Source organism: Spea bombifrons, chromosome 4 (genome assembly GCF_027358695.1).
Source record: "Spea bombifrons isolate aSpeBom1 chromosome 4, aSpeBom1.2.pri, whole genome shotgun sequence".
NCBI classification, from domain to species: Eukaryota; Metazoa; Chordata; class Amphibia; order Anura; family Pelobatidae; genus Spea; species Spea bombifrons.
In genome coordinates this window covers 23,117,247-23,138,229 of record NC_071090.1, presented here as the reverse complement: position 1 = coordinate 23,138,229, position 20,983 = coordinate 23,117,247, and the positions used below count along the sequence as shown (strand labels likewise).

Sequence of the window (20,983 nt, the reverse complement as noted above, 5' to 3'; positions counted from 1 at the left end):
CCTTAAGAGACAATAACATGACTAAGTTGACCCTTTCTTAAGAGGCAGTACCACTTTGGGCCCCAAGTTCCATCTTTCCTCCCCTGGCATTCCTCAGTTTTAGGAGCTATGAAAGTTTGCAGGGTATGAGTGTATTACAATGTCTTTACACTCCTATAAGTTGTATTAAAGTAAATATAAATAGCAACATATTATAGTTAAAGTATAAGCCAAACACATATTCGTCCTCTTTCTAATCACGATCCCTCTTTGGCCATTAGAATTATAGGGAGTTATGTGCTAACAACTCGACATCACTGGCACAAGCACTAGATAAAACATAAAAAATATTTACGTTATGTTCACACGCTATCTATATTTCTTAAGCATATTTCACTTTTTTCTGACCTAACAGTTCTACAAGAAAAAACCCTTTGTGTTACTGGAAAACATTCCATGTGATGGAATTTAAAAAAAGACACTGATTTATTAAGTGTGGAATTTCTTAATGTCACAATTATGTAAAATAAATAAAACAGAACTGATTTCGTAGGTAAGTAAACAAGTATAACAGATATGGACTTCTTACAAATATATTTATTTAGCTATATATATTATAGCTAAAATAAAGTGAAGTAGTATTTAGCTGCATTGACATTTATGCATATTTTAAAGCTTTTACATCTGGGGTAGCTATTTCTATATGTATGCAGAAAAGATCAATTCTGCTCTAGTTATTGTGTCAGGGAGATATGCTTAAGAACAGAAATGAAGTAATTTAAGTACACAAATGACATTTTTAAACAAATATATGTATATATATTCACATAATTTTATAATTGAAAAAGATGTGACTGTTTCAGTGTGTATTTACTAAATTTAGTTCTGTAGAAAGAGTTTGTGTTTTTGAAGATAAGCAAAGTAGGACATTTGAAACATTAGATCCAATGCAAAAAGAATTGTGTGTTATTTCAATGGAAACTATTTTAGCATCCAAATTTTGTAACCGGCTAAATTAAAAGCTAAGAGTTTCATGTTAGTATCGATTGTCGACAAGTTTTCATCAATGACAAAATCTGTAAACTGCTCCTCATTTTTTTCTCAGATCATGCATTGAAACCTTAAATGCTTACTGGGTGCTTATCTAGCAAAACAGTTCCGCCATGTACCTGTAGGTGGCAGTCTCGTTCTTTCAGTATTACATAAGAGGTAATTGGATGCTGATGTCTTAACTGTGGATATCATTGCCGAGCTGTCACATTTCTGCATCACAGAGACATATTTTCACGTCTCCTTCCAATCACTTCATTTATAACCAGCCATGCACGTTATACATCCAGAGATGTAATCATTTGTCTCTTAGGGTGTGCATATAGCGCTATTAATACTCACTTTGTCACAAAGGTGACATGCGGAGAGATTTCATAGATCTTTCGAAAGCCTTGTGACAGGTAGCTGTAGCGCTTGCTTTGCAGCAAATCAATTAATGGTATTGTAGATGTTAAATAATTGGCCATTTCTTGAGATATATTTGTTAAAGTAAAAGATGCCTTCTATTTCTACTTGCTTTGGAAACATAAGCGTGTTTGGCTATTATACAATTCAAAGAATGTTCAATTTTTTGTTTTCCACCCGCTTAATCCTTACTGGTAGGACTTTTTCACTTCATTGATATACTTCTATACATAGGTTTTCTTTTTTTTCACAAAATTGACATCAAACAAGTAAAAACAACTGCTCAGAGGGCAGATTTAGGACAATTTATAAAGGTCTTGGAATTATTTCCATATGGGCAGAATTGTGTAGGGCTGTTGGGTGAGTAGGAAGCAAGACATTTTTATTGAATTAACCTGAGTCTTTTGGAGAACCGTTTGGTAGATATAGAATACTCCCCTCATATGGTTTACATCTAGAACTGACAATTTAAGTTTTGCTCAAACCCTTTTGGTCATGATTCACGAGACAATCAAGTCTGCTGTATTTTAGGTTTATTACATTGCTCTATAATGATATTGTCCGTGCTTAGATCACTCATATTTAAATACATTAAAAGAAAATATTAAATTCTTGGGTTCTCACCCCTATTATACCAATGTTATTTTTCAGGCACTCAGGCATTTTAGTTCATATATACAGATGTGCTTGCTGTATATAAAAATAATTAAATATAAATAAATATATAAATAAATATAACAAAATATATAATAAAATAAAAAGTTCCATAAGTATTGTAACTTTCATATTGTCTTGTCCATTGCCTCAGCTGAAGCAAAACTAGTTGCATTGTAGAGAAGAGTATTAGTTGCCTGTTTTTCTAGGGCCCCCTGCTATGTCTATCCAACCCTGAAAATGCTGTCTAGATATTTTAATTGTAGTTATATAGCTGCTACTGAGATATGTTCTTGGTAGTTAAGTTGAAAAATCCTCACTATGTCATAGTGATGCTGCGTTGTAACATTATCTCATAATAATAATAATGTCAACATGTGATAACACAGACAACATTGCAGCATCACATGGAGCTTGGTGCCGTTTTGCTGCATTCTTTATGAACTTGTTTTCAGTCTGTTTCAGAATATTTATTTCATACCTTGCTGAACTAGTATGCCTAGCTGATTTGATTTCAACATTACAGAAAACCGTTCCATTTCACCCGATGTTTCAAACACATGAAAATGTACCAGTATCTGAGTGACAGACCTGCTTAGTGTAATATTTGACAAATAACAGCAATCATTCATAAGCTGTAATACTCGTTGCAAATCTCAGATTCCCCCAGACTATATACTTTGCATCACGATCTACCAGGTGATATAAATCCACACTTTACAGAAAATAACAATGGCAAAGCAATATGCTTCAAAATGATTTATACAAAATGCAGACTTTAATATATGTAGAATGATTCTTGGCATTAACTACTTGTTAAAAAAAAAATGAGCTATTTTCCATAAAACTAAAATGCAGTTCATTTAGGGGTACAGTATATGAATGGTCCGCAACAAATTGTCTAAATACCTTGAAACCATATGGACATGTGCAGCGATAGAATTCCACTGGGTCACTGTTGCATGTCCCATTGTTCCTACACGGGTTTGAAAAGCACGGATTGCACTTGGACACAATATTAATGTCTACTGGACCTGAAAAGTAAAAATTCACATATTAAACACAAAACCAAAATCACCTATATTCTAAAAACAAAATTAAGCAAAAGCCAGCTGATTATATGTTCTTCTAACAAACAGTAGACAGTAGACTCTAGTTGGTGTCATATTTGTAGGATCAGCACCATGATTTGTTTAAAAGGCCAAACTTAGTTAGATTTTAGTGTGACACAACATATTTTTAATATGAATAAGGGGACTATGGCTAATGCTGGGACATACGTTACGGCTCATGAACAAAGGTGTGCTTGCACACAAATTTCCCAAAAGAAACGAGTATATTTTCCAGCTATGCACACCGGTCATTAAAAGGTAATATATACTAACTTTTCCATCTACTTCAGAGCAATGTTTGTATGTTCAGAGGTGGAAACCACAGTTTTCAGCACCATTCAGTGGTTCCTGTGTGCAAGAAGGTAGGTGGGACCATCAGGCAGAGTGAGACCATGTTGCATGGGCTGATGAATGAATGGACTAGCCTTGAAATCCAATGTGGTGGACCAGACAGAAGGCCAGGACTTACACTAGTTATAGGCAGATCTCTGGAAGTATTTGGCCAGTCAAGTCAAGATTGTGTGTTTACCAAGAACATTCTCTAAATGAAAGCTGTATCCCGCTGTAATAGTGCTTATTAAAATATAAGTCTCATAAACAGTTGTATTCATTAAATGATAACCTAACCTATATGAAATACAATGGTAAATATGACAAAATGGTTTACTTTATATAATTGTAAGCCTGTTTTTAAGTCCAACAATTCTTTAACAGCTCTGACTTCATGAAACAAAAATGGGAAGGAAAAAGAAGCTATTAAAATACTTGTCTTGGATTTCCACCAAGGTAAATTCAATTATTACTTTTTAATTATAAACATATGTTTAAAATATGCCTCCAGCACGAAACATGATTCATGACATGTACTGCTGTAAGCAAGATGCATACTGGATGGTCATTTATATTAAACCATTAATAATAGTTGATGGCCAAGTATAATTGGCAGGTACTGACTTTGCAGCCAATACAAACATTCAGGCATATACTACCTATCTAGAGTACACCACCAAACCACTAGACGATCGACACTTTCATGATGTAATCAAAATAACCATGGGTCAACTCCGGCCATTTTCCCATAACTACATTTGGGGTAGTTCACAGTGCTAGGGGGGTTTACTACAATGAATGCTGGGGAAATGTTGGAATTCTGGTACTTCCACATTATCATTGGTGCTTAAGTGAGTGCTTGTAAAGTGCACACTGCTAAAGATGTTGGGTCATAAGCCAGGACCAGAGTAACAGAGTCCCCGAGTACCGAAACAAAAGCTGACCAAGCTTCAGCATTGAGAATAGATAGTGGATACCTCTATCATTCTGTATGTGTCAGCGTATTAAGAGATAATATATTTCTGAAGTTGGGTTGGAGCTCTCCTTCTTCTGGGGGAGTTATTTCATGAAGGGAAGGGGACAGTGGCACATCATGGTATGCCTAACCCCTCGACAAAAAGTGGGAAAGGGGTATTTAGGTGAAGCAGGACCATTGGTACTGTCCAGATCAGGGGTACTGCCATCAACAATGGAGGGCTATAGACCCCTGTTTCCTGATCACCGTGTGTTCAGCTGCAGTGGGGATCAAAGTGAGAAAAAGGAGCCACAGAGTTGGAATAGGACTGTATTCCTGGTTACCATATACTATAGGTAAACTCTTCAATCAATCCAATGCCTACGCACAACAAGTTGTTGATGTTAGGCACACTATTGTATACTTATAGTACACACTAGCTGGGTTTCCCTTTCATGAGCCACACCAAGAAATATAGGACATGCAAACTCACTGAGGCCCCCATGCTATGTATAGCTTAAAGGATGGGAAGCTGTGTTTAGAGGCCTTTGTAATATTAATGAGGCTTCTTGTAGTTACAAATTCTGCAGAACACAACGTATATATTGATTCCTTTGTACATTACATGTAAAGTAATCCACATAATGGACTCTTGCAGAAGATTTTAGCGTCTCTATGGAGTGTGCAACTGCCATGCCTCCGGTACATTTTTTTAAAATAAGGCTCCTTCACAGGCCTGCATCAATTTTTACGTATTTTATTGAAAAAAGTGGTATTCCCACTTTACCACATTATATACGAACACAACAGAAAGTGTTGAAGCAGGTGTTACAGTGTATTTCACATAACAGCAATAACATGGGAGGAACCTGTACCTTATATTGAGACAAACCATATATTTTAATAAAAGCTCTAGTATAAAATATAACAAGTATGCATCGTTTGCTGTTTAAACGTGTACATTCATGTAATTCCTTCAGCGTTATTTTGATATTAACATGCCTAGAATAATGGGAGCAATAAAAATGACGAAGGTGGAGTATATGTGCTATTTGATTTATATGTATTTCATTGTTTGTTTAATTAAAATGTAGAGAATTTGGGTCAGCTCTGAGAAACAGGCCACTTCAAGAGCTGTCTGAATCACCAGTGAGAAGGCAGGCACAGCTCCTGTTAAAATAGCTACTGATGTGTGAATTCCAGGGAGATGCACTTTATATAGACACTGTTTTAATTTCCTGCTTTGGCTTTGGAGTCAGATACCATAAAATATAAATGAAGTAATTCCAATATATTCGTAGGGAAAAATCCTAATGATTTCTATGTAAAAGATAATTTAGCCTATAAGTCAGAAACAGAGGTGGAAAAGTCTTCTTCATTCAGGTGCCAGATTCTCTTGGACCACAAGAAAATTGTCCACCTGCAAAGTTACGTTGCTTGAAAAAAAACTAATAAAAACAAACATTTTGGTTTTTCAAGATGGAAAAAAAGAAAGCCCATAATTTTCTCCCTCAAACACAAGAACGTCACATTAAACTTAAATGCAGGCAAATTAAATGAATGTGGTTAAAAACTTTTCAAAAACAAGCCTCTTCAAGAAAGGAACATTTTTTCCAAGAGGCTTTAATACAATGCTTGTAGTGGTTTACACTGTGCTCTATACATGATAAGAATAACATTATGACCTCTGCTTAAAACTCAGAGGTATATTAACCATTAGGCACGTGCCTAGGGACCCCCAAGCTCTGGGGGCCCCAGTCTTCTCAAAGAAAACATACCGTCACCAGGAAATTACACAGGAGCCACACTGTGCAGGCTACTGTAGATAGATAGATATGTATGCGTGTGCGCTTGCTCCCATTTGGTAGACCTGAGGTTCCAAATCTGCCACTCATACGACTGAATCGTGAACTTTTATATTGCCTTTGAGATGCAAATCGTAACAAAATGTACTGTTGAATGCACCTTGTGAAGATTTTTACGCATATTGCCGATCTAGACATGATAAACCAATCATGTCAGAGAAAACACATTGGATTTTTTATTAAATCTTGACTGAAAGTCATACATTTAGTAATGTTGATCCTCAGTTCCCCACAACACTGGTGTTAGCTCCTGAAGACAGTGTTGAGCCAGAGAAGATCTAAAAGCTAGGAACGTTTTAGGTAATTTATATTAGGAATATTAAGCAATATCTCCCCCCAAACACAACTTACCTTTGCACTGAAATCGTTGCGTTGGAGTAGTTAGCAACAACCTATCAGTCATGTCTTCTGGTCCGCTACAGCGTGCGATACCTGGTTCCTTGTAACCTGCTTTCACCCATTCAGACAGCCAGCGCAAATTGCAGTCACAATACAACGGATTGGTACCAAGTGCACTAAAAATATCAGACAAGAAGGCACAATAAAGTAACTGCATTATGCTTTGTTCAATATCAACAAAAAAAAACCCAAAAACTTAGTTAGAAAGTGGGTATAAATGAATCCCAACTAGTGAAGTGGAGATATAACACATATATAGAAGAAACGGTACAATCAGTTCAATCACCTTGAGCTTCCAAATAGCATAGAAATGAAAAAAAATATTACAATAGACTTTAGAATATAAATTTCTTCTTAATTGCACACACAGCACTAATACTTAGAATATTAAAATGCTGATGTAAATGTGTACATTAACTAAATGCTATTTCACAGGTAAATATACAAAGCAGATAACTTACAAACTTTAACTATAATGTGTTTGTGTTGTCATTTAGAATCTCAGTCTGCAGCCAGAGGTCACTAAACAAGTAGTTCATGTGTAACAAAAAATAGTCAAGAGCCCATGAAAGTTCTGCACACTGGAGCATGCCCTGAAAAAAGGGAATTAACCGAAGGGCAAAAGATGGCTTGTAGAACCACGCATGCATCAAAAAGAAGTCAAATTCAACATTTTGAATGAAAAGAATGGTGACTGAATTATTAGTCCACATGCAGCTTTACTATATCAAATAACATTGGACTTTGAGCCTGGCATAGAGACGTGGTACTTACAGGTGGGACAGCGAAGTGAGGTCATGAAAGGAGCCCTCTGGCACAGTAGAAATATCATTTCCATGAAGAGTACTATGATTTAAAAGACACAAATTAGATACAGTACCAGAAAACACTAAAGCCCTCTCCTACTGTCTCATTCATTGTCAACAATTCATTGAATTATATTACAGAATGATTTCACTCAACAGTATATCTGACTTCTGAAATATTTGAAACTTGTTCCCCGAGGTGAAACCATATTTACATTATTCCAGACAATGTGTAGTTTTGTGCGACATCTTATTTTTGAATACTATTTTTCATTGTTCTTTTTTTTTTTTTGCAGGCCAAACAAGGATGTGCTGCCAACTGTGAAACCTGTTATCAACTAAACAGCAGTTTAATCATATTATTCAACGGTGTATTTTTGGCAGCAACGACCTTCCTTGAATATGGTTTGCTACTGTGTACAATACAAACCACAGAGGGTAGGAATAGGAGCTCGAGAGTCAAAGAGACAACCAAACAATGCCCTATTCTCTCGTATTGGCTGCATGGTATGTTGGAACACAAACATTCAGACATGGACTATATAAATGTAACTGTAAGATAGCACTGTTGTTACAAGAATTTTGTAGCCAGCGCCACTGCTGTATTTATTATTATTGTTATTTGGGTACATCCTGATTGTTCCCTTAGTGTGTACGTCAGTATTCTGATTTTATTTCAGATGACCACCAGCAATGTTGAAATAATTTCCGAATAGGTGGCTGCATTACCCGAACCAAATTGTTCCTTAGAAGTTGCAGGCAGATTTGCGCGTATGTGCGCCCTGTAACCAAAAACATTGAAATGGTTTTGCTGATGCTACCGTTTTTGCAGCTCCCTTCAGAATGCAGATAATGAATAAGTGACAACAACAGATTGCAAGCTGTCACTCGAAGCATTTTTCTCCTCTCTAGAGAATTGATTTTTAATAACGGTATATATGACGTGCGATGGGACTTGTAGCTGACACCACACTCTCCTGGAGCTGTATAAATCAAATCGTTGTGTTGCGTTTCGGCTTGATAGAGGAGAGGCGCCTTTTTACTGAAGCATGGCTTCACTGCTACTCCATATTACAGACAGGCAAGGTCTGAGGTCCCCTGCTTTCAAGGCTGGGGGCAGCATCTCCGATTAGACAAAAGATATCTGCTCAGACTCAAAAGACAGCAGTAATGTGCTATAAATATCATGTGCATTTGGGTCATGGATTTCTTGGTTGCCTCTGACCTCTCTCTCTTCATTTAAATTTGACCTCCGGTACTATGAGTTCTTTTCACTCCAAGCACATATTCATAAGTAATAATAAGAAAAGTTTGGAAGAATTTCTTTCTTGATCAGCACAACTGTGCTGATCGGTATTGCAAACATCCAGAGGAGTGTTTTTCTGGGCTGCTGCGGTACTTTGGGAACGTAACATTTTATACTTATTCGTTTATCCACGTGGGGTTTGTTTTTTTTTCTCTTTCAAGAATCTATTTCTTATTAGATTAAAACAAATATAATTTTTTTATCTACAGCTTATGAGTTAAATAATGTCATACATTTACCCATGTCTATTATATTAGGCTAGGTCAATGGACAAACAATGAATTGGCATATTGGTGTATGCTTTGCTGAGTTTGTGTGGTGTTTGCAATATATCTCAAGGCATTTAGAATGTTTGGTTTTTTCAGTCATACAAATTGCTTAGGTGACTCGGTGGGGCAGCCATTGGGCTACTGAATATCAATACTGTTGTGCTGCACGAAATACACTATTGTCTTAGATTATAGGTGTTTCATTTCAGTCAGCATCTCTAGTGGTGGGAATGGCTAGTTCTTCGCAGGATCCCTACCCTGCATCTCGTGCCACCTCCTTCACAATATCCACCCCCAATAATTCTCAGCTCCTCTTTCACAAAAAGGGAAGCCGGTGTATCTGTCCACCTATTTAAATCCTTACCACCATTTGCCTTTCTTTCGCTTGCTTGTTAGAGCCTGCTGAAAACTAATCTTCAGGTAGTATAGAAAAGTTAAATTATGCCACCTGTGTTCCTGTACAGCAATGGCGCTATCCACAAATAATAGCCTCATGATGGAGTAACATAATCCTACAGGCGATGTTGTAAATTATAATAATGTACTGTATATCACAAAGGGGATATTCTAGAAGAATTATCTACAAATTATCTATAGCCTTTTTAACCCCTTAATGACATGCATTGTTTTCAATGGGTTTAGGGACCGCCCATTGTCCTTAAGGGGTTAAATACCTTTTAAAAATACATCGATATTTCAGACATCATGTTATGATGTTTTCATTTCAGACATGTTTTCCATGAAGGATCTGGACCTGTGTTTGTTTTAGTGCTCAACGACTGTGGCTTTGAAATTGTTAAATGTCAAAACAGCAACTTACTTGTATTTGCTTTGCTTCATCTAATTCATGTTGGATCTTACAACAAGTACAGTTCGACAAATTGTATAATCATTTTGCTGGATCATGAAGCAAACTAGAAGCCATCTGCTCATTAAGAAGCCTGCTGTCACCTCGATATCTCAATAGCTTGGAACTGATACAAATTGAACAAGAGATACTTACAGCACTCGGAGAGACTTCAGACCATTAAACGCATGAACTGGGAGACACCTTAGACGATTGTAGCTCAATATCCTACAAGAGAGATCAGGATGAGTTTTCAAGGTTATGTTTTGCATTTTGTTTTATAAAAATGAGAATTATAACAAGATAATAAAGTAAAGCACAAGCAGCAACACATCGCCCTGCAAGCTTTGTCTTTTGCCGGTACAATGTTGACATATTAAAATGTATTTTTATTCAGTTCCTCTGCTACTGAGACCCCGTGTCCTTTAATTGGAAGATTAAAATGCAGAAAGGAATGCTAAAAGAAAAACAGCAAGCATTTGCATGGCAATGGAAAGGGGTATTCTGAGGCAGCAGTTAGAAAATGAATATCGCAGCCACTATTTTCTTTTATATGTAAGCTGATCCATGATTATGGGAAAGTGCTATTTCCCATAAAGAAAGACTGGAAGAATCATTATATCCACTCACCAATGACAGATAAAAAAAAAAAGAAGGGTATCGCAACACAAGATTTTATAATTTTTTAATAAATGTTATTTTTCTTTAAATAAAGGGTGATATATATATATGCATTGTTGAGGATAGCTGTGTTAACACAGTGGAATAAATGCAAAACAAAGTATTGTAGTATTGACGTAATACTGGGACTTTATAAAGGAAGGTTGATGTAAATATAATATATAATTTCTATAATAATAGATATCTATAATGTATATAGATAACAAATACGATTCTTTTTTTGAAGATGATGACAGTTGCATGATGGGAAACTATATGTTCTAAACACATTATTGAGAAAGAATACAATGTTATGCATATATTCTCTAATATAACTTTTTTGGTGGCATATCACTGTACGCCATTCATATGAAGCACTTATCATTGAACATAATGCTGGTGAAAGCATTGTTTTACTTCACTCGTGTGGGTGAAGAGGAATTTAAAGAATAAGCATATAGTGATGAAGTTGTTTTAATCATTTAAATTATATACTTTATTTTCTAGTTGATAAGGAAGATGATATTTCCATAAAAAGGGATTTTTTATAACATTCAAAATGAATAAATGTTTTTATTATATCCTAACTTATCTTCATATCTCCAGCAAGAACAGTGATATATTTATTGAAATAATGGCATTATTATACCTAGCTCAGCCTACTAACTCCAATAAGTCAACAGTGGCAATGCCGCCTGTCATATTTAGAGATGAACATCCTAAATACAAAATACAGCAGTCTGTAAAATATTATATTTCCTTAGCAGTATCCAGTTGTACTGTGTTAGGAGCGTATGAGAATACTTAGGTCTCCTCTTTAGTTTAATAATCCATCTGAAGCTGAAGTAGTCTTGAAAGCTTGCATTCTAATGCCCATAATGCCTAGTGACCATATGTATTGAATGCCTTAAAGTGAATATATTTAAATCTGAGATCAGATGCATTCAATATTTTTGCTTCCGTTCTTTCTAAACTCAATGCCAATACCGACTTCTATATTTCTATAAGAGGACCCTCTTTTACAAAATGTTTTCTGTTTGTTCCTGGAACACACAAAACTACACACAGTAAAGCTATTTTAAAGTTTGTTTATGGTTTCCAATAATAAATTGATAAAAAAAGAGACCATTTCCAAACATGCCTGACTGAGCCATGTAATACGTTCATCATGTTGGCTCACTCTCTCATAAACTTTAGAAATAAAAAGTCAGCAGTGGTTAGCAGGGCTTTCAAAATGCGGTATCAGTTTCACTACAAACGCGCCCCATATGTATTCCATACGCACCAATGTCTGCGCATTGCAAACAAATGTGACAGTTTCTTCTTTGCGTACCATTTTAGGCATACCAAATCTCATATAGAAAACATGACATGGTTTATTTAATTCAACAGTGCACAAAAATAGTAATTTGTGGTTTTATACATTGTAACATAAGACAATTGTTAGCACAATGTTTATAAATCATATTCCTGTCATAACAAGATCCCTGCCCAGGCAGTGAATTAAGAGTTACGTATCCCAATAATAATCTATATATTTCATCTCAATAGTACTACAAGTTACAGTGCCAAGCGTTAATCACATGACCGCACCGACTTCTTGGGTTGTCTAGAATGGTTACTTTGTGGTTTAATACTTACAATGTGGATAGCTGGGTCATGTTACTGAAAGTATAGTTGGACAGCACACTGATGCTGTTGTTGCTTAGGTCTCTAGAAAGACAAAAAACGATGTTGAAAAAACCTTCCATCATCAGGACATGGGTAGTTGAAAGTAAAAAAGAAAGATTTTAGGTTAAGCTCCAAAAACTATTCAAAATCTGCCTTGTACTTGGTAACACGACAAGTTAACAGATAATTTTCTGGATAGTATAGAAGTTACTCTAGAAGGCCTTTCGATAAAACAACAGAAATTTCATGGATGGGCTATGATAATTATTGAATTAAAATGAATACTTAATACAGACATAGTAGATTCACATGCTCATTCGGATATAACAAAACCTTACATTATATTTATCCATTAATAAAAATTATAATTATGGTTTGTGGGTAAATCGCAGCGTTTAAAGATTTTGACATTGGAAGGAGCCAACACTGGCAATAATGCATTATACACAGCCAACCCACTGGATTCGGTATGGGAAGCTCATATATAATATACCGTACAATGACGATGAAGCTGAAATGTTTCACACAACCTCACAGATTACTCAATAAACTGTTTTATATCCAGATTCATATTTTTACTGTTATTGTCTTATTCAGTATAATTTGATGGCAGAAAGTAAGCCCGCTTACATCAATGTTAGATGCTTGAACCCAGAAATTTCTTTTGGTACTGACGTCAAATGGTTGCCTTCCAAATACCTAGACGAAAAAAAGGGTATTTAAAAATAAAAAGAATAGGTTATAAGGCAAAACAGATAACAAAGAAAGCAAGGAGGAAATATTTGTGAAGAATGAAAGTGAAAATGCACTTTGAAGCCCAGGCAGACCTATTGGGAATTGGCTTAGCTTTGTGAGCTCAAAGCGTTGAAAGAATGGATAGCTAATAATTACTGTTCCAGCAACGGCAAACAAAACACATTTTGTGCCCTTTGCTATTGGAAGTAAGTTGCACTTGGCTAACGTAAGTACCAGGGGATAGTGGTTTCGAACTGTAATTTTTATTTTGGCTTTGAACATTTTGAGCATATCACATTCATGAATTTAGACTAAAACCATGAAGTGTGGTTCAGCAAATGTCAGGCTCCATTTCAGTTCAAGCTAATTCTAATAGTCATGTCTATTACTTTTCAACTCAATGACTTGAAAAAGAGCATTTCCCCCTCCGACGAAATGTTTTCATTTAAATCTATATATTTTTTTTTCCAATTTATATTTATTTTGCTTAATTAAGCAAGTTTGTTTTGCTTGTTTGCACTTGCTTAATGCTAGGTAAATTCAAATGAAAAAACAGATGAGATGAATTAGTTGAGGTGAATTGAACACAAAAAATGAGAAACAATTTAGCTTCACTTAATGACTTTTTAGTTAGTCTGCCGTTCTCCTCAAAAAGGATTTGGCCGTTTCCTTTTCTTTTCTTAGTTATTATAAAAAATTGCACCTGCAATTTTTGTTTGAAGTTGTGCTGGTTTTTCGGACATAGGCAGTGTGCTTTGTCACACCGATTAATGTTTTTAATACGCTTCTTTTTTGAGTGAAATAAAAATTTAAATATTTCTTCTTTCACTACAGTCTTCTGTTTAACATTACGCAGGAATCCTTTTATTAGGAACCGAGGGAAGGTGGAAAATAAAATGATCTTACAAGTAATCTTAGAAGTAATGACTTCCAGAAAAATGAGCTTTGAAAAGAAAAGGCATTATGTCCCAAAGCTAATTCTATCCAGGAGTTTGTACTAAAATCTACATTACAAACCAGAGGTCAGGCCTTAAAGAACTCTTATGTTGCTGAATTATAATACCAAGTGATGTCCATGTTATACGGGAAGACATATTTATAATAAAAAAAAAAACATATTTATTTGTAGTGTATATATTGTATACATTTGTTACAATCTAAAGGGACTGCATTATATGAAAGAATCACAAATGTGTCTAAAAAAATGAATGTATTTTGAATCAGTTTTTATTTCTTGCAATTCTTCCCACAAAAGTTTTTTTTATTGCAAGAATGCAGAAATAATTTAATTGGCGCTTTCTATTATCTCTAAGTGATAATTTTGTTTTTTGCCAATATGATAACATTTTAACTCAAGATTCTTGCAACATACGTTTTTAATTTAAACTCAGGATTACGTTCAGTCATAGATGCTTCCGTAGTTTAGTCACTTAAAAAGAACACAGTATGTTACTGATCCTCAACCTGGAAATATGAATTTCCTACTGTTTAGTGTATCCATATGTATGCTTCAGAATCATCACAATCCGGGATTATGGCTTGATTTTACTCTGCTTGCTACTTTAAGAAAATTAAAGAGCGATATACATCGAACCAAATGCCTTCAAAACAAAATATTTCCGGAAAGCATTAGTATATCTTAGGATGATGAACAACAAAATTAAATCTATATGTATATGGAAATGAGCTGTTTAACGTAATTGAGAACTTTACTTCTTTGTATCGAATGCATGTGATTCATATTCTCCATTGTACTACAGAAAGATCAAAATACAGTATATTTTACCCAGAACTTGTTTATGCTAGGTAGTAATCAGGTAGTATGTCTGCACTTATTTCAGGGTCTGTGACTGTGCCTTAAATTAGTCATCACAATGGGTTAAACTATAAAATATTCAAGTTATTACCTTGGGGTTTTAAAGACTAAACCTTGAGATCATATAACAAGCTAGCGCTAAACATGGGGGAAGAACGATGGATGTTCCTGCTGAATCCATTTTTAACAGGGCAGCTTCAACATTTCCCATATAGCGGCAAGGTTTCTTTAAGTTGAGTAACACACCAAGTTGGTACTGAATATTTTGAGTTAAGATCGAACATGAAAACTCTCTAATGTTAGGTCCAGTCATGGCCAAAAACTCTTTGGTGTTGGCCAAAAACTCCTTGGTGTTTTTCGAGAGCACACTGGTATTAAACATGATTAACATTATAAAGGATAAAAACTGCGTTTCTCTTCAAAGAAACTTCCATTTGAGTTAATAATGATTGAGATAGGGAAGAGACCAAACAAAAGCAATCAATTCAATGTCTAAGTAATGTTCTTTTGCCTAGCACAGTATAATTAAAACTAAGTGGCCAGAGAAAAATTTGGTCTTGAATATGGTTAAACGTGCTTTTCCGAACATGAAATTCTTCCGGATAACTCCGGTTATCTGCTATTTGAAAAGAAATAATAAAAAAACACAGAATAGTTTCCAAGAAATGAAATTGCATTTGACATTTGATTACTATGTATGATTTATATAATGATCAGTTTTCAAAACAGACTGTATTATTACAAACTCTGCTGTATTCTTCTACCAGCAAAACATTGCAATTTATAATAAAAGAGCTCGCTCCAACGCTTGCTGCTTCTTACAAACAACTATTTACCTTTTCCGGGAATAAATAAGCCGACAAAGATTGAATATAGGAAGGAAGAAAACAATATTGTGGTGTGGATTCAAAGCATGAACATCTGCAGACTTCATTTACAGTAGCTGATTAGGAAGCCTCAAACTCCTCACTGAATTTATATTTAAAAATGACAGACCGAAAGATAATTAAAATACGTCATTGATTATCGCCTGCATTACGTCGCATTTTGCCCAGTTGATATCTCTCAATCAACTAACCAGTGATCATGTGATGAAAGGCGCTAATACATCTGAATACATTAATATATTGAAAGAGTTTGTTTTCACTACAATAAAAATGGAGCCTAACCCACTCATGGTGTTGTGAGATGACATCTAAATGGTGTAAGCAATTAAGAATCGGTATGTATAGGAGAAAAGTTTACCATAGTAGTTTTTTAAACTCAGTTGTGTACAATACAGTAGGCTTTAAGTCTTACTATAGATTGCATACATACAGCATTGGATGGGCTATAAAAAAAAGCAGCAGCATCCATAGGTTAACCCAACCTCAAACATCCATCGTGACTCATTTTGACCACTAATTTTCGAAAGGAAATTGAAAATGCTAGACGCTTACTATGGTTACAGAAGCATTGAATGAGAAAAGCACTACTAGTATTCTTAACATAAGTGATAATTTAGGGAACTAAGATAAAGACAGTTGCTTTTTTTAATGTTGCTGATGGATACTTACAGTTCTGTCACATCCTTTGGAATGTTTTTAGGGAGCGCCCGGAGTCCTTTGTTGCTACAGCGCACCACAGAATCGACACATGTACACTGCTCAGGACAACGCAATACTGGAAGACAGCTACTTTCCTCATTGCCTGGATAGAGACATAAACATTTTGTAACTTTTAATGTACGCATAAGATTTCTACTGAGCTATATGGCTTTTCTTCATATGATACTATAAATGAAGAGGTATAAGTTAAATAAGTATTATTATTATTAGTAGTAGTAGTAGTACATAAAAAATATCAAGCAGTTTTAGAGAACAGAATTTTTGAATTTTCCAGATTGAGCTCATAGCTTGGGAGTCTGTATCACACAACATTTCATGTATTTCTAAGCAAATAGCCCCACAAATTCATAGAATCTTTATAATTTAGGAAGGCTAAAATGATGCAGTTTGTAAATCTGAAGAACACACTTAGACAAATCAAATTATCAGCAAGATAAAAACCTTGCTGGCTACGTCATCATGTATCATAGTGTCTATTGTGTCTCACACCGTTGAGTTAGATGATGGACATGATTCACGTGATACACAAGTTCCCATGTACCACTCAATTTATAAGATGAACTACAAGTTAAATGTAGCTGTCAAGCTGGGTCTTTGTCTAATATAATGTCATCTACAAAAAACAAAATGTTTCTCATTGATTTCTTCCTTAAGAATAATTAAGGTCGATTTTAATGCTGCACTGTAGACTATTCAAGAAACTTTAGTGTAAGTACATCACATGATTTCTAGTACTGAACATTAGACGTTTATTAAACCAGTAAGGCAATATTAAAATTCAATAAGCATAAACCAATCTGAAAGCAGTAACAAATGTCTTGCACCTGTTCTAACTAGGACGACCTATTCAAGAAATTAAAGCATGAAATGTCATTAAGATCCCAAAATATATAATCTGCTACCATTACACAGTAAGGCATCTTTAAAATGATCTAATAAATTTCTGTTTGTTTTAGACTTTTCCACATCCTGACTTTTATTTGTTTTTATTTAAGACAAATGGCAATTTGTTTCACAATGAGGGCAAATTAAATTCTGTATTTTTCATATACATGACGGCATTAAAAGCAAAGATTGCTCACTGTTAAAACAAATGGACTCTAACAAGTATAACCACTGGATAGATTGAATAGAACAAGTATTGCATCACTGTGAAAGTTCTCAAACAGTGATTACTGGTTTGAGAACCATTACATACATTAAACAGTAGAAGATTTTTCTCATAATTTCAGATAATTCTTCCATTAGTATATTAGGTCAAAAAAGAGTGATTTAGTGACCCCCCTCCCCACCATGGCCATATGAATAGATAGTAGAAGCTTGTGCTTCCCTACAGCACTCACCCTTAAGGAGTCTAAGAGAAATTCTTCCACAAGTCCACAAGGATATAACATTACCTTACCATCACAAGTGAAATCTTGGATAGCCACATCTTGGATTGGAATCTCCTTTAGAAAATCAGGCTTCTGACAGCGTGGGTTCCCACTTACAACTCTCTTCTTTCGCAGCCACTTTCCAAGCCAGGCAAGGTGACAGTTACAGTTGAATGGATTAGACAGCAGATTACTAAGAAAATCAATGGTTGGCAAATCATTGTCGGAAAAGAAATACATAAAACCTTAATTTTGTTTTAGGTGGTGAATAAATGGCTCACTAATGCCCCTTTTCCCAACTGTCCACATATACAAAGGGCTGTGTTTGAGATACAGACACATACAATAATAAGGTGAAAAGTACATTGCAAATACGTCTTCCAGAAAAAAAACTGTGGAAACAGTCTTCCTGCGATTCTCATGCACACTGCTTTATATTCTCCTCGGCCTGTCAATCCTTGCATACTCTTCATATTCTTGAAGCCTTCACACCGACTCTATTACCTCTCTTGGTTTTCAATGCTACTCATGCCCTGGTTCATCCTATATCCCAGAGATGTATTTACTGTTTGTACTGCCCTAGGCCCTAGTCGGGTTCTTCACTGCAATAAATTGCTTACCATGATTTTAAGACATGGAGCACCTGGATTTGACATCATATCCCAGTGCTCCATGTCTTAAAGGGACATGTAATGAAGTCGGAAGTGCTGATCGGCACAGCCTCCATAGTATAAATGGACCAGTTGGGGACGTCAAAGATCTGTGTCACTGGCCCATTGAGCATCGTAACACTGGTTTTGCCACCTCCCTGGACCTGCTGCCCTAGGCCTAGTCTGGGATATGTCACTGCCATAGCCTCACACAAGAGAACACTACCAAAGTGTTAAAACAGGGAACCTTGGCTCTTGGGCAGTCACTTTGCCATAATTATTAATATTTCTGATTCGATTATATATCATTTCTTTTTAGAGCAGACAATATTTCTATTTTCTGACCTGCTTTATAGGACTATTTAAAATGTAAAGTTTAATTAATATTTTAGATATCAGTCCTATTTTTTTTCAGTCTTAACTGATATTTTTCATGTTTCATCTTTTTGACAAGAGGTACAAAAGCCAGTATTCAGATATGGCTTATACAACGAAAAGAAGAAGGTATATATTTATATATAAATAAATTCCTACTCGAGTTAGTCCTAAGTACTTGACATTTCATATTTATCATTTTCCCTCCCTTTCTGTTTTTTTCTTTTTAGCACTTTCCCTTTTTTCAATAGAATATTCCTCTTCAATACATTCAAGGCAGTTGCCATAGAAACTGTTTGTGTTGAGACTGTTTCTAGGCCTGTAAGGTCAACAGTATATACCAATCACTTAGCTACACATGTACAATTCATCCTTCAGATGTGGTTTCAAAGAGAAAAGATACTTGCAAATTTAAAAATATATTTTCTTACAGAAAAAATAGGCAAATATTTCATTTTGAAAATTCAACTTTGGGGTTTGTTCACTTAAGGAGAGTTTGCGAAAGAGTTGTTGTTTTTAAGTCTCTCACTTCACTATTCTTCATGAACGGCTAACAACAAAATATTCTCAAGCCATGAGGTTGAGCTAGCCCTGCATGGTGAAGTTAATTTGACGAGGAGAAATACTTACATTGTGGACAGAGAGACCAGTGTGTTAAATGCTCCTGGGGTAATGGTGGTGATTCGGTTATCATACAGAGAAAGTAACCTCACGGAGCTCAGTCCGGCAAATGTATCATTATTAATGCAGGTCATCAGGTTGCTTCTCATCATCCTGCAGGACAGGGGGAAAAACACACACCGTGATAAATTACCAACTGGGTAAGGAAATTCACCTCGGCAAAACTAAAAAGAGGAAGAAATAGAAATGCTCCACAAATGTTTAACTGTGATTAGTTAGAATCCAAGATAAAAAAAAAACCACATACTTTATTTGTTCATTTTTAGTCCAATAACTTTATAATTTTTCCCAAATGCGCTGTAAATTATGTCATACTGGGATCTAATTAGTTTTCTTGTTTTCTGTTTTGCATTGTGAAATGCATGTATCTTAACAGAATAGATCCGTGGTTTTTAAGATAATTTTGTACCAATACTGCAAAAGAAACAGGAGCCCATGATTGAGCAGAACCATTAGATGGAGACTGACTTAATTTTACTTTGGAATAGAACGTTTCACAAAACCCCAATTTAGTTTCGCTAAATAAATAATAAGACCCATATGGCTGGTTCTAAGAAACTGAAATTAAAATGTTAGCTTTGTTATTAAAAAAAAAACAATTAGGGTTATCCTTGTGAAAACAAGCAGAGGATGAGCAAAAAAAGAGGCCCAAAATTCAAAAACAAAACATTTTTCCTCGATATACAACAGATGGTTCTAAATTGTGATTTGGAAAACAAGCACAGGGTATGTTACAGCAGAAGCGAGTGCTGTGAGAGGAAAGGTGAAATAATTCCCATTATATATATATAGCTTCATCGCTGCTGTATGTAACATGTTCATCCATGAATGAATAGTGTCTATTTTATAATCTACTTTAACAGTACCTTCTTATTTTGTAAAATTATACAAGTAGTACTTAATCATATATCGCCTTTCATCCTCTGAAGTGTTTCCAGGGCAAGTCTTCACATTCTCTATTCTCTATAATAAACTCAAGCGACCCTCATGGGTGTATCCATGTTTTCCCCAAGCATGTTGCAATCTTTCAAACCTTTTCTATATTCATGGAAATATTATACATTATTTGTTGCATAAAGGATGTTTAGAACTAAGCTAACATTATCCAAATGGAACACTCCTTCAACAGATATACACATGTACAACTCACAACGTCTTCAGTCCATGCAGGCCTCTAAACGTCCGTCCGTGTGCAGACTCTAAGAGATTCCCTGTCAACATAAGTTCTTGCACCCCATCGGCTCCGTCAAAGGCACCTTCCCGGATTTCTTTGATCTTGTTATTACTCAGATTTCTAGAAAACAAAAAAAAAGAGTTTAAAGCATAACTTTCCATAAAGTAGGTAATTATACAAGGCCATTTTCTCAGGGTTGGCCCTCCATAATGCATGGTGACGTGGATGAGTTGTAACCATAACGCTCCTGTCAACCCCCACTTT

The 20,983-nt window shown here is 35.3% G+C and overlaps 1 protein-coding gene across 1 annotated transcript in view; it reads right to left on the bottom strand.

Moving 5' to 3' along the window:
- The window catches only part of SLIT3 (slit guidance ligand 3), a 279,434-nt gene that overhangs the window by 20,191 nt on the left and 238,260 nt on the right, over window positions 1–20,983 (bottom strand). The window contains exons 17-26 of the mRNA XM_053465078.1: window positions 20,696–20,839; window positions 19,495–19,638; window positions 17,869–18,032; window positions 16,416–16,548; window positions 12,939–13,007; window positions 12,279–12,350; window positions 10,134–10,205; window positions 7,524–7,595; window positions 6,702–6,865; window positions 2,998–3,122 (exon numbers count right to left, since the gene is read on the bottom strand). Of these exons, the coding sequence (XP_053321053.1) occupies window positions 2,998–3,122; window positions 6,702–6,865; window positions 7,524–7,595; window positions 10,134–10,205; window positions 12,279–12,350; window positions 12,939–13,007; window positions 16,416–16,548; window positions 17,869–18,032; window positions 19,495–19,638; window positions 20,696–20,839 (1,159 nt within the window). The remainder of the gene's footprint in view (window positions 1–2,997; window positions 3,123–6,701; window positions 6,866–7,523; window positions 7,596–10,133; window positions 10,206–12,278; window positions 12,351–12,938; window positions 13,008–16,415; window positions 16,549–17,868; window positions 18,033–19,494; window positions 19,639–20,695; window positions 20,840–20,983) is intronic.